Below are 15,215 nucleotides of genomic sequence, written 5' to 3'. Positions count from 1 at the left end.
CCTGGCCTGATCAGCTACTGATCTAAGATGCAGTGAGCTGTAGCTCACGAAAGCTTATGCTCAAATAAATCTGTTAGTCTCTAAGGTGCCACAAGTACTCCTTTTCTTTTTGCGAATACAGACTAACACGGCTGCTACTCTGAATCCTGATCTAAGAATGTTTGACAAATGCTTCTCCTGCACTTGGATTTCTATCTGTTTTATGCAGATGGGGCTGATACAAAGCCCATTGAAACCCATGGAAAAGAGATTCCCGTTTAATAAATGGGTTTTGGATCAGGCCCTTATATTGTTTTTCTTTCACGTTGGGCCAGATCCTGCAGGGCTTACATACTCTCTACACAACCAACACTCCCCTTGGAGCAGCAGGAATGAGTTGTTAGGGTTTGGCTCTTTGCATTTCTCAGTTCTCTTCATGGAACAGAATGACCAAAATCAAATCTCAGCGACGATACAAGCCTTGGTTCTGGTGGGAAGAGAGGGATGGACTACAGCACTGATAGTGATGTGTGACCATGCCAGACATTCTTACCCATTTCAAATCAGCTGGAAGATTTGAACAGCTTGGTATATAAATTAGTAAAAAAAGAAGCAACAGAGAAACTTCTCACCACATCTATCAGATCAGGTCTGACTGATGCGCTTGAAATTGCAGGACTAATGCCAAGACCACAGTATATTTCAGCGACAACAGCTCACAAAGAATCAGTTCATATGTTATATTGAGAGCCACTGACATTTCCCAGGGCTTCCCCCCCCCAACACTTTCTTTCATTTGTACTCTTCACAAATAAGAGCACAAGTTTCCATGACAGCAAAGGAGTCTATCACCATTCCTGCTTGTTAAACTGTAGCGCCAGAAGAATCTCCATTAGCGACTGCACTCTTCTTTTCAGCAGGATGGCACCTGGCTTTTTCACTTTCTATTTAAGGTTGTTGTTTTTTTTCTTTTAAATAAGAAATTTAAACTGCCTTCCATTTGAACCGCCAAATGTACAAGCCTTGGGATGTTCTGTAAACAAAGGAGCATGTTGGGTCACTTCTAAATTGGGATGTAAGCCACTTAAGTATTAAATATTCTGCAGTTAGCAAGCACTGTGGTGTGTATAACACACTTATCGGAGCCGAGAGGTAAAATGCTAGTGAGGCAGTTTCATACACCAGGATAAATCAATAAATATAGTGCCTGCATAACAAGGTTGAGAAGCATTTGTGTTTTATTTGATTAATTCAAAGGGCAGAAATAGAACTTCAGGGGAGAATGGAAAGCACTAGCAAGTGCTTAATTTTATTCCAGCCACCTAAACTTTTACCTTTTCCCCAAGCTATTGTTATTAAATAAACAGCCTCAGCATTTTTTAGTGATAATTTCAATCACCCCCTTGGTATTTCTGTCCACTGCCATCACATTAAAGCAGGATGCCAGCCTAAGGCTTTGGGGGAAGTTAGTGATAGAGCTTGTCAGACTTTTGTTTTTAATGTTGAGTTTCTGTCAAAAAAACAAAACAAAACACCCCGACTCCCAAAATATTTGGATACTGAAGTGCAGCTGCAGTGCCTCATGGGAGTTGTAGTTTGGGAGCCTCATGCGCTCATTCTCCATTCTATAGGCTGGTAGTCCAATCAGGGAGCCATCTCCCAGGCACCATGCTCTCCCCTCTTGGTGAAGGGAGACAGTGCATTGAAACAGTGGATGCCGAGTTGTAGTTAGAGCAATGACCTCCACACTTAGTTGACCTGCTTTGCAATCATGGGGGATCTTTCGATTACCACCAACTTTCTTGCTGCAGAAGTGGGCCAGAGCTGATTGTTCTGGGATCGGCACACAAGTGCCAATGTTAATACACTCATATTTTCAAGGAACAATTTCCAAACAAAGCAGGTAGTTGGGAACTCATATTGCAGACTGTAAGTACTAACCAGTTAATCACCACAGTACTTCTAGGGGGGAGGTAAGTGGTATAATTTCCATTTTGCAAAGAGGGAAACGAAGCTGAGAGGTTAAGTGACTTGACTAAGTCTATAGATGTTAGCCTTGACATTTATAGGTCTCCAGAATTGAAAGGAGAGAGCAGTGCAGCCAGGAGCTTCATAGAACCTTAACTCTGCCCTGTTTGATCTTATGGAATTATCCCCTCTCCCTTTCACACCCTTCCCCGGGGCTCCTGTCCAGAAAATAAGTAAACTCAGTTTCTAAATAATTTTAAAATAAATTCACAGAAAATCCAAAAATGCATGGTGAGCAGTTTGTTTTCCCTTCACTTGTGATGTCATCTTCATTTAAGGTGGGATTTTCAATGGCTTTCAGCATTGGTCTAACCCTGCTTCCACTGAAGTCAATGGGAGCTTTAGCATGGGCTTTTGGGGAGCAGAGGTAGGCCAGTGACTAGCACTTTTCACAACCCTGCTGGTAGCTCCTTGGGGCAGGGAGCATGTCTCTTTGCTCTCTTGTAAAGCATCCAGCCCACTTTGGGTGCTATGTAAATATGTATAGGATAGTCTTAGACTGCAAGTATTCACAGTGGTTTTTATTTCACCAGAAGCTTTAGTGAGAAACATGAAGCCCACGTTCCTGCTCTGAACAGCTGGATGAGCTCACCACTTCCACTCAGCTCCGGTACTATATTGACACAAAGATGGCCCTGTCACCACCAGCAGGAAGAAGAATTAGCAGCTCAGTGCTTGGAAAAGTGATTCTGTAAACAGGTTTCAGCAAGAAGTTAAATGTCTTAAGGGGACATGGTGCCAGCCTCCTTGGTTGGAAGTGAGTATACTCTAAATTTGTTCATCTCTGCTCAAGTTACAAATTGGGTACCTTTCTCCATTCAGAAAGGTCAATGGCGGGGCACGTGACTGTGGTTTCCTGAATTATAGCCGGTGGCTTAGGGAATTGTTCTTGGCTGACAGCATTGCCAAGTCATTAGCTTTCTACAAACCACCTTTTCAAAATCCAAATTAAGGATATGCTGAATATATTTATGTTAAGATCGTTTTTCCAGGCAAGAAAAATCAGAATAAACCATTGTATATCAAAGTCTGCACACATACCGTGATGGAACAGCTGATTAACCCGCCTCTTTTATGTACTTTCAGCAAGTCTTCAAACAGCTTCATTTGCTCAGAAATATTTTCACAATATTTGCCCTTGACCAGGTCAATGGATTCTGCCACTGCTCCAGTGAAATCAATAATTGCATCTGCAGCAGTGCCTCCATCCAGGGCTTCATAAGACTCAGCCAGCCTAGAGGTAAGATGGAACAAATTGACTCATTTTCTGGCTGTTAAAACCAAGCCAAATCGGATTATTTCTGTGTAATATTTGAGACCACCAAGAAAAAGGATCACAAGTTTGTCTGAACAGCAGGGAACTGGGAAGAAAGCTTTGTTACACTGCTATGCAATAGACCTGAGAGCATCCCTAAGATTCCTGGTCTCTGAACTGCTAGCTTTAGATGTAATGAAGGGGAAACATGATTTTTGTAAGAAGCATGGGAAGGAGATCACTGCCTTAGGAGCACCTCCTGGCTAGAGCTGGTCAGAATATTTTTGTTACAACGATTTTCTGTGTGAAAATGCTGTTTTGATTTTCCCCCCAAATTGGATCAATTTCAACAAAAAATGTGGATTTTTTTTAAATGTTGCCATGTCCAATTTTCATGTTTTCAGAATAAAAGGGTTTGATTTTTCATTTAAAGGAACTTTTCATTTCAAAATGTAAAAAAAAAAAAAAAGATCAAAATGAAACATTTTGAATTTATTAAAATGAAATGTTTTGACCCTGAAATAATTTTTCCAGAATTTTGTTTTGCAAAAAAAATACAAAATTGAAATGTTGGCTTTTTGTCCAGAATTGGGATGATTTTTTAAGTTTGAAATGTTTCACAATAATGAGAAGTCTGATTTTGACCAGCTCTGCTCTTGGGAATGGTTTAATGAAGGGTCCTGGAGTCAGTCTCAAAGCTACATATTCTCCAAGAGCAGCAGTAATTGGGAAGTAACCTGGGGAAATATGATAGGGGTGAGAGAGGAAATCAGTAGCATCTGAAATGATAAGGTGGATTTTTATGTGTAGCTGAAATCACTTAAAGGACATTCAGCTAATTCATACTTTGCATAAGCTTTCTCCAGTAGTGCGCTCCAGAATTCATTCTCCATGTTGGAATGGCAGTAGATCAGCTCCCCATTAATTGTTGGCAATCTGTCATCTATGACCACGTCGGTCCACTGTCCAAAATACCAGAACTGGAAGTGAAAAATCCCAGCATATTTCTGGGGTCTCTTTGAATCCCATTCTTGTTCCTTAAAGTTTGGAATCACCTGAGAAATGAAGAAAAGCACAGTTCACCATACACAACAAATGAGACCTAATCAGGGGGTGGCTTGCTCTGGTTCCTTGGCAGATACCACAAAGGGCATGGCTCTGGTAGCCCCATCAGCCTCTGAAGATCTTAAACTGAAATCACAGATAATTGCACCCACCTACACCAGTAGTGAATTTGGTCCCAAAGTACCTAAAGTTGCATTTGGTGCAATCCATGCGGAGAATGAAAACATATCTTGAGGGAGGCTACATGGCACTGGGGTGATATTTGCAGTGACTGATAGAAGCATCACGGTGCAGGTGGTCCCTGTTTCTGCAACATCCTCTGCCTGATACCAATGAGGGTATGGGGGAAATCAGCTCAGTAGAGAGTTGCTTTCTTGTCCTCCAGGCAAGACACATAATAACAAGCCGTGGGAGCAGCAACTGGTGAGGCAGACGGCATATAAAAATGAGCAGCTAATGAAAATTTGAACCTCAAGTGCCTGCTACTCCCCAGCTGTATATTCTTCCTGAAGGGAAGGGAGAGGAGGTGTGGATCATGGGTTACACTAAATTAACACTGACAGGAAGGAAAATGAGCAGGTTTTGTATGGACAGTGATTTTGGATGCAGGACACCTTGGCTCAGGGCACTCAGCTCTTCTTTGGGGACAGGCTTTATGATGTCAAGCACCAAGCATATTGGGTCACATACCCTTTGCCAGAGATTCTCCCGAAGAGCCAAGCAGGAGCAAGCTGCCACAAACCAGCAGTTCCCGAGCTTCCCTTGGTGCAAGTCATGGGCACTGATTCCATTCACAAACAGGTGTGGGTCTTCACAGAGCTCCTTACAGAACAAAAGAGAAGTTACTGGTACACTTGGGAGCAAAAGTATTTAAGAGCCCAGTGGGGAGTTAGAAACAGAACTGGCAGAACTAAGGGCTGGTCTACACAGGGACATTCAGGAAAGCTAAGGTGAATCAGTGAAAGGTGCAACATTAATGCACATTAAACCTGCATGTGGATGATCTGATTTAAGAGCAAAATGACTTAGTTTGCTGTAGCATGGAGGAGGATTAAGCTACCGTACACTAAGGCCATTTTAGTCCTGAACGAGAGCATCCACGTGAGGGTTCAATGTGCTTTACCTTATGTGCATTAACTTCACACCTTTCATTGATTCACCTTAACTTTCCAGAGTCTCCCATGTAGACTACCCCTGAGTCACATTGAAATTGCAGGAGCAGGCTGGAGAGAAACAATTTTAGTTCTCCATGGTTCCAAAGTACCCTCTAGCAGGAGCACATTAGCATTAACGGGCAGCAGTCGCAACATGGCTGCTTGTGAAAGCTGTGCTTATACACAGGAACCTTTTCAGGGATGACACATACATCGTAATTGCAGCCAAGAGTTGAATGGAGCAGTTCTCAGTTGCACACCACAGCCACACTTCTCTGATGGCCCCAACCAGTTTACAGCATTTAAACTATTATTTTATTTGTTTATGTTCAAACTTGGAAGCTTAAAGTTAGGCACTGAAATCCATAGGGAGGGATGGGTCTTCCAGAAGGATCAGCGTGGGAGGGCCCCTGTGCCGTGCAAGTCCAATTCCTAGTTCCATTCACCTAAATAAGCGGCTTGATTTTCATAAGTACTGAGCAGCTGCAGTTCTCCCTGAAGTCAAAGAGGAGTACAGGTACTCTGCCTCTCTGAATGTCAGGACACCCAGTTACATGCCTAAATATAGGTTTAATTGCCTAATTTAGGCACCCATATTTGAACATTTTTGCCGGAGTTTCTAGCTTTTCATACAGTATGAATGGATGTACAGAATGATGGAGGGTAACATCTGACAGTGCATTTTGAGGAAAGACATGAATGAGAGGGGAGTGATCACTCGGCACCCAGGAGCAGGGAACTTGCTACAAAGACAAGGTTGGGAGAAAGAAAAGAAGGGAGGGGTAGGCTTGGGTGGAGTGAAGGGGTCAAAAGAGGAAGTGGCAGGAAATGACTGCCCCTCACACCGGAATGCTATCATCCTACTGCCTCTGTCAAGGGCCTCCATCATGACTGATACCTCAGGGTTTGAACCGGGGACCTCCAGAGGTGAAAACATGAGCCTTGTTGTCCACATTGGCTTTAATTTGCCTCCCCCAGAGGTTTTCCAAAGTTATTTAGGCACCAAACTGCCCATGAAATTAATGGGCACCTAAGAGCCTTTGAGGACTTAGCCCGATGGCTCTAAGCATGCAGCTGCAAGTGTTCAACAAGCCCAGGGGGCTGAAGGAACAGAGCTTTTTGAGAGTGCTGGCTTTGTTAGCGTTACTGACCACTCATCTCGCACGCCTCAGGAAAGTAGCTCTTCTGAACTCAGACAGCATCGACACACGGTGCTCAGTTATTGGTGTCTATGCAACTCCAGCCCCACGTTCCCAGAGATAACACAGCTAGCAGCACCTTGGAAGTTTGGTGTGCTTGGTAACCTGGAATTCACATTTCAGTACCCGCTGAACTGCATTCTAGAGACCGCAAGAGAAGTGGGGGGCAGAGAGGGATGGCAGTAAGAGTGGGAATGGTGGCATGACGGGGCAGAGGTGGTGGCAGGGACGAGTGTGGGAGATGGAGCGGGTAGCGGTGGAGGGAGGGATTCTTTTTAAAAAAGGGTATTGGGTTTGGGTTTTTTACCCCAATACTATTTTAATCATTTAACAGCATTTCTTGGGAGAATTGTTGAGCATTGGGAGACACAGGCAACTGATCATTATTCAGTGCTCTACTCTTCTGTCAGTAATTCTTACACGTAGACTTCATGAATTAAAAATTTTACAAGAAACTTTGAGTAAGAGAAAGTACATGGAAAATCTGGTATTGCTGGTGTCCGCTAGGCACAGATTACTTACCTGCACGATTGACAGATTCATTATGTTTAGCTGGAATGTACAAGAGCTTTAACACAGGGAATGAGGGCAGGAACTTCAGCTTCTTGCTATGATTTAGACCACCTGAAGATCTGGCCTTTTCTTTGCAATGGTGGTAAACATTCCAAACCCAATGAGGATAAATCTCTAGATTATCTTTTGCTGGACTTTTAAGTAACACGGGCAGTAATATTTTCTAGTTTGTTTTTCCTGTTGAAATGTTGTCATTGGCATAATTAATATGGGGTGGATTTGTTCTCAGGAACAAAGTAGTCCAAACATTTTTGTTGTTGTTTCTTTAGGAAGCCAAGAAAACATATTTTTGAAAGAAATTAAGCACACCCATATTTGACATGTCCAAACAGAAAATTAATCTTATTTGTTCTCCTTGCCAAAAATAGCCATATTAAACTATTGAGGGGATTGTTACATAAACGTTTGTCAAGTGTCTCGTATACGCTTATGTACAGTCCCAAAGCAGCTTGTGTCAAAAAGCCAAGCATGTGGATATGATTAGAGGGAACTGACCACTATGACCGAAAGTAAACACTGGGCTGAAGAGTTGATTGGCACTGCTTCCTTGTTTCTATTGCAGCTGCATAATTTTTTTCAAGATCCTGCTTGACGCATTTTTACCTACTAAAATATTTAGCATGTCTGAAATATTTGAAGCTAAACAACTAGTAAAAGCAAATGATGTGATGTATATTTTCCTTATTATTAATCACAGACATTGGAATAGCACCCAAGACCATAGTATCTGGGTTTAGATGAGGCAAACAAAAAACTCCTACGTGTTTGTTTAATTCCAAACATATACTGTTTCCTTTTTTTCATTGTTTTTGCAGTGTATCAGGAGGAATTGATAGTGTAGGAAACCATTGCTCCATCTAATCCAGATTTCCTTTGAGAGAGTCAGATCTCTATATTGCAACTATCATGATTATCAGGCTTTTGATAATGCTGTTTCTTAGGGCTCCCAGGGGCCTCTTCTGATCCCATACCTGTTATTTAGGTGCAAATCCACTGAAATCAGTGGAAATACTCTGGTATAAAACTGGAGCGGGTGAGAACAGAATCTGGGCCCAGATATTTGCAGGAAACCCTCTTTTATATATGATGCTCTGTTTGTCCCTTATTGTTCTTCTCAGTCAATTTGTAACCTCATTACTATAAATAATACAGGAAGAAAATATTTGGGTATTTTGCTTGTATGTTCAGAGAGTTCAGCCTTAGAAAGCTCAGTTCTCCCAGTAGTTCTTCAGTTACACATATCTGCATTATGTGTAGAATTATAATTGCCACCTGTATGGAGTCTGCATGGAGTCTGAAAAGGAGGCAAGAGGTTATAGCTGCTTGAGATGCCCCTGAAAATAATGATGTCCCTATTTTCATACAAGACTTTTATTCAGGTAATTCGATTCTGCTTGTGCCATTTCCCATTCTTATAACCCTGAGTGATATATCTGTAATTTAATGTCACTCGCACACTGATACTGTGAGAAAGAAAGTGGCTCACTGAACCCCTTTGTCCTACTTTAATTGGTATGGCCCTTTCTGAAAGCTGGCGAGCTGTGAAACAGTGAAGATAATAAATGAACTGGCTAATAAGCAAGTTCACAGAATACTGAGAAGGTCAATATGGTAGAGCTCATTACTGTACCTGAAACATAACACAAACTACAATTTTAGCTGGTATATATTATAGATTTTCTTCTGCTTGGGATCGACAGGCTGTAGGCTGGGACTTCACAAGCTGCTGGGAAAGGGTTTGAGTGGTGGGTGAATTGGATTTATGTGGATTGGGTTTTTTTTTCCCCTGAAGAAAACATTTCTTGAGAAATCCCAGATATAACTGGTAAAAGGTCAGAGATTTACTAGTTTCAATCTGAGTCATCAAATGGTTTGTACATCTCTCTGTAATGGAATTCTTTATAGATGATGAAGGACTGATATTACTTGTGGCGAAAATCACAATAGAGAATTAGACACTATTGGGAGACTAATTCCAGTCTAGAAGGTTGTTTGCAAAATGTGTAATTAATTGTGAATGGGCAGGTAGAAGAGACAATCTGTTATCCTCTGGCAGTGGTTCGGGTGGTTCACACTATTAGAAGTAATGGACTTTAGAGGAGCTTAGCTTAAGTAAAGGGCTCCATTTACCTGTAAAAATGTTTCTTGGTCTAAACATTACCAGCAGCCATAAAGTAACATTATGACCTTGGCATTAGTTGGGGAGAACAAGCTTAGTTAGACTTGGAAGGATTAGATTTTTATCAGTGGATGTTGGTAAACATCGATTTCAACATACACGTGCTAACTGACAGAAAAATATTTCCATCTATGATAAGCAAAATTTACAGATAGACAAAGTAAGAAAAATGCTGCTTGAAAACTTATTAGAGTCTGATTTCAGAATATTTAGTATGTCTATTCTGACATGTGATAGTGACAATTTACGTTTTAAGGTTATAAAGTGTTGACTTTTTGAATCTCATCATCTCCTATCTTTAAAAAAATTATTGTCTGATTCCCCCCATTCTGACACCCCCATATCCCACAACTGCAAACATTTAAATAGATAATTGATAAAAAGGCTTTAGAAGAGATGTCGATATTATCCATCAAAATGATCAAAAATTGAATTCTGCCACACCTAAGACTAATGTATTCACTACACTGTTCAGAGCAGAGCCATTGAAACCACACTGTAAAGCATTCTGAGAGGCTACAGAGACCTGGGGCTGGGCAGGACTTGATCTGTGAGGAAGTGCTTCAGAGCTGGCGATCGTAGAGCTGAAGAGAGGGTGGTGGAGTGGGTGGGGATGGAAGGGAGAGTGCTTCAGGGAGAGGGGAAAAAGAAAAAGCAAGGGCAGTGATTAAAGCTGGGATTTTCAAAAGAAGCCAGGTGCCCAGCTCCCACTGAATTCCCAGTAGGGTTTGCGTGTGTAACTCCCTAAGCATCCTTTGGAAATCCCAGCCTTAAAGGTCTAAAAGTGAGACATCTTTGTCTGCTCATAAGACATCTGGGATCTGTGGCCTACCCTGGGTCCATGAGATCTGCATGGTGTGTGAAGTACCTGCCCCAGGCAGTCCATTTTGCACAAGGCAGGGGGAGTCTGAGAGACAATGCTCAGCACAGATCTGCATCACGCTCTCCTCCAGGCCCCTCTTCACACTGGCCCTACTTCAATGGGCACTGGGGCATGGTGGCCGCTGTGGTAATTCCTCCTTCCTGCTATTGAGAAAGCAGATGGGAAAGTTCACCCTCGGCTATAGCTTACCCACTGGTTAAGAAGCAACAACATCAAAAAGGAGGCAGGGGGAGAACACAGTTGCTGGGCTGTTTGTGTGGTTTGAGAGGTAGGGGAGACTGTCTGTCCCATAATAGCTCCCAGCTGTGCGGGCACATTTACAAGTCCTCCTCCATTTTGGGCTGGGCGTCAAAGCAATGACATTTAATAATAAAAAAGATCAGTTCAACTGTGCCAGACACTCAAACATTCACAAAAAATCCTTTCAAAATGTTATGTCTGAGATGGCTCTTTGTACAGTATGCAGCCTGGCTGCCATTCCTATGGAATGAATAAAGAGAAGTCTTAATAATCATGTGCAATAGGTCTTGCTATTAGCTTGTAATTGCCGTTAGAATGTAAAACAACTAGTGAGTTACAGGAAAGGGTAGTGTGCTCCGATGGACCTTCATTCGGGATATAGGACCCAGTCATAATCTCACTCACCCCTGTGTAAATCAGGAAGTAACTACTGAAATCAGTGGTGTTTCCCCAGTGTAAATAAGCGAGATCAGGATCTAGTTCTCAGTCTGCTGTTTATACACTGGCCAGTTTCTATCCTCCCTTCACCCCTGCCCCCACAATCCCATCCATACCTGGAGTGGAGCATAGCTCATTAATTTTAAAAACAGAAACCCAACTAAATGTACGCAAGCTAATCCAAGGGGAAGAAGAACATGCCAGTTTTGTGCGTTGTTGATCATACCTCTGGCACTGCACTTTAGGAGCCTGTATTATTTGGAGATTAAGCAACACTTTTTTTTTTTTGTCTCCTCTAAATCACTCTGCAAAGTTAAATGCATCACAAACATTTTTATATAAATCTTTTTTGTTTTTATTTTTGGGGCTAACAATGACTAAAGCTGCATAAGGCCCACCAGCCTGAGCATCACACAGGCTCCACAACACACATTTCGGGGGGGTTCGAAGTCAGTGTTTCGAGGGAAAAAAAGATACTGTGAAATGTGGTATGGTTTTTTGTCTGGCACCATTTTCCTCCTGATCCTTAGAGCTCTGGTGCAGTTCTCATCGAGAGTGCTGTCATTTGCTGGAAATATTACAGCTGATTTTCTGAAAGGCTGACCTCCCATTGAACCTCACCAATAAGCAATGAGGTAGTTATGGTTTTGGGAACCTTCTGCCATGTAGACCTGGAAAAAGACCCGTGAGATTCTCTAGCCTCCAGCCCCCTTCTAGAAAGATACAGTATTCTAGACCCCTGGCCCCAAGCACTGTGCTACTTACATTATTTTAGGCCACAGTGATTTGGATCATTACTGTGAAATATTGTGATAGGTCAAGGATTCATTTTAGATAAAGGCTGCCTTTATGAGGAGTAAAGTACTGACTTGCTGTGGCCTTTAGTTCTTTCTGTCTTCTTCCTTCAGAGGAAGAAAGTTTTCTATTATATGTATTACAATTTCTCTTATGTTTCTGGTGGACTGACACATAAAGATGGTACTCTTAGTGTGCTAGCTATTTGTCCATTAGAACCTTGTCAACTAATTTTCAGACCACCAGCAATGACTTGCCAGGTATCCATCCCAATATCCTTCAATCAAGAAAGGAGATACAACCATGACCTAGTGAACTGCAATCCATCTACAGTAGGGCTGGTCAAAAAATTTCTACAGAATAGTTTTTTGATGGAAAATTGTGTTTTTGACAAAATGATATTTTTCACGGAAAGTGGTTGTTTTGCACCCAAAAATTTAGACTTTTTGTTGAAAAACTGAACACCTGAAAACTTCTAGCCAAAACCAAAAAAAAGATTTTTGTGTGGAAATAGTGCCTCATGGGAGTTGTAGTTCAGGTCCTCATGCCCCCATTCTCCTCTATCGGCCAGGTTCCCCAGCCAGATTATATCTCCCACATGTATCATGGCCAGGGCCTCTCATGATAGACCACTGTGGCTCAGCAAGAGTGGGAGACCTTTGTATATCATGGGAGATGTAGCCAGGCTATGGAAGAGAATACAGGCATGAGGAATCCAAGCTACAACTCCCACGAGTCACCATGACACAATTTTCAAATCAAAATGTTCTGTTTTAAACCGGAAGTTTTGGACCCACGATTCTTGGGTTTTGGAAGAATATTTTCAACTTTTAATTTTTGGACAAAAAGTTAACATTTTCCCACATTAAAACAGACCATTTTCTGACCGGCTCTCATCCAAAATATTCTCTTCTAAAATGTTGTTTCTATGGGGTTTTGGAAGGGTATTGCTCTGTCAAAAAGCAAGTATCATCTTGGACACTACACAGTTTTGGGGGCTTGATGGATGATGGAGCCCTTATTCAGCCTGGTGAACACTTATAACGCAAGCAGTGAAATCAATTGGACTCTTTGTGAATAACTTCTCACCAACAGAAATAAAGAGGTTCACCTTCTGATCCTGGGTAGTTAATGAATTTAATACATTATGGCATATATGATTTCAATGCACTGATTAAATAGCAGAATCTTGAAGATGAAAATGCCATGCAGAAAATTTTGATGCCTTATCACAGGGATCGGAAACCTTTGGCACTCGGCCCGCCAGGGTAAGCACCCTGGCGGGCTGAGCCAGTTTGTTTACCTGCCTCATCTGTTGGTTCGGCCAATGGCAGATCCCACTGGCCGCGGTTCGCTGTTCCAGGCCAATGGGAGCTGCGATCAGCCAAACCTGCAGACGCAGCAGGTAAACAACCCGGTCTGGCCCACCACAGGGCTTACCCTGGTGGGCCGCGGACCAAAGGTTGGTGATCCCTGATCTAGCAGTTATGGATTATACTGCTTTCTGAAAACATGCTTTTCGAACAAATTCTTGGACTGGTTTCATAAGATGGGAGAAAAACAAACAAAGAAACAAATAAAAAAAGTGGAAGTCGTCTTGCACAATTCTTCATAACAGTGAGATATTCAACATCATCCTAGTATGGAATAAATAATTCCCAGGTTTAGCTGTGTGAACTCTTGTCTCATTGGCTGAGGAATTAGCTGTTCTACCCTTATGTCAATAAGCACCATATGGCCTATGGGCTTGGTTTCTCCAGGTTTTGTCCAGTCTGACATTTTGAAAGGTCTCAGGGGGTTGGCATCGGGACACAGCATGGTGGCTGTGTTCATGGCAAGCATGGGAATCAGCTGTTTACAACAGAAAAGTTTGGTGGATTTTAGTGAACTCTGATTTTCACCAGTGTAGTTGTACCCTGGATGGCCAGTGCCTGGCAGAAATTCTGTCAAGTCTTCTCAGAGACATTCTCAGGGTGGAAAGTGATGAAAGGGATGGTTTGTGTTGGCTGAAAGCTCATGTTCCCCTCTCCGCCCGCCCCTTGTGAAGGTGAGTGATGCTGTGGGCACAAGAGAGGCTCATTGTGCCTGAAGTTACATATGATTGTAAATGCTGCTGGATTCGATGAGATTACAAGATGTGTCCTTTTTCTCCTTTTCCCCTTCCTTATGACACAAATTAATGACAACACATGGCACACATAGTGCAATTAAAAAGCACAGAGCAAAAAAATTGCTTACCCACCGCTGTAAAGGAGCCCTCTTCTACAAGAAAGCCCTGAAAGTTCTGCTTTCCCCATCCTGCTTCCAGCGGGATTTTGTTTCAGTCTAGACAGTAATATTTATTACATCAAATATTTATCCCACATGCTCTTCTTGAGGACATAAAATCCTTCATGCTCTTCTCCAGATATTGGTTTTCCCTACCCACTCCAAATTATATCAGACACCTTTACCAGACACCTGGGGATGTCCCCTCTAACTTTGCTTGCATAACTAAATCTTTTTTTTTTTTTGAGCCACAGAGTATAAGTAGTCTGTCTTGGTTTCTGGCTGAATTCTAAATGAATCCATGCAATTTCATTGCTCTAGACAGCATTCTTGCTTGACATCACAAGGATTAAAAGGTTACAAGTTCTCCCCTGACATCCCCATCAATAAACCATAAACAAAAGCTTGTTAAGTGTAGTTCAGTGTTTTAGAATACCTTTAACATTACATTTTGAAACCAAATCAGGTAAACCGTTTTAACATATGCAAAGGTAGCTGAGGCTGGATGGGTCAAGATAAATCTCAGTTTATATTATTTACAAAATACTAATAAAAGACATAAGTTTGGTACCAGATAATACAGGTTGGCTCTTTCGGGACTTGAGCCAAAGTCAGCTGAAGTCAATAGAGTCTTTCCATTAAGTCTCACATGGATTTCAATGGGTTGTGAATCACACCCTTAAATTTTGGTCTGGACATTCATCCTGGGAAAGGGTATAATGTAGAAATGAGAGTAGTAGTTTCTGCTATCTGTTGTCGATACACCAGATACGTTATAGGGAATTGTAATCAGTGCTGCTGGACCATCAGAACCCCATCAGAACCCACAACTGTAGCTCAAGGCTACAGCCATCCTGGGAATCCATTGTCCGGTCCGCATTTATCTAGGGTAGGCCTCTGTGTTGAGATTAACTCATGTCATTCATTGCCCCAGCATGGGCTTGAGTTGCCGCCATGAGAATGAAGAACTACAGCATGATGTAGTCCCTTCTGACTGCAAATAAATATTAAACCAGCACAATATTACTGTGTGAGGATGAACACTTTGAACCATGTAAGCGTTGTTTCTGATACTACTGTAGCTGTTTTACAACTAGGGAGCATAACTGATAGAAAACGTTGCTAAGGAACTATTACAAATATTGCAGTGGATAACAGA

At 42.0% G+C, this 15,215-nt stretch overlaps 1 protein-coding gene across 2 annotated transcripts in view; it reads right to left on the bottom strand.

Moving 5' to 3' along the window:
* CAPN6 (calpain 6) overlaps positions 1–15,215 on the bottom strand; it is an 85,073-nt gene that overhangs the window by 28,726 nt on the left and 41,132 nt on the right. For both annotated transcript variants that reach the window (XM_084640288.1, XM_084640289.1), the window contains exons 3-5: positions 5,018–5,149; positions 4,109–4,317; positions 3,049–3,241 (exon numbers count right to left, since the gene is read on the bottom strand). In XM_084640288.1, coding sequence (XP_084496414.1) covers positions 3,049–3,241; positions 4,109–4,317; positions 5,018–5,149 — 534 coding nt within the window. The remainder of the gene's footprint in view (positions 1–3,048; positions 3,242–4,108; positions 4,318–5,017; positions 5,150–15,215) is intronic.

The sequence above is a fragment of the Lepidochelys olivacea genome (genome assembly GCF_965140295.1).
Source record: "Lepidochelys olivacea isolate rLepOli2 genome assembly, chromosome: 9".
NCBI lineage: Eukaryota > Metazoa > Chordata > Testudines > Cheloniidae > Lepidochelys > Lepidochelys olivacea.
This window is presented reverse-complemented; position numbering and strand designations above follow the sequence as displayed.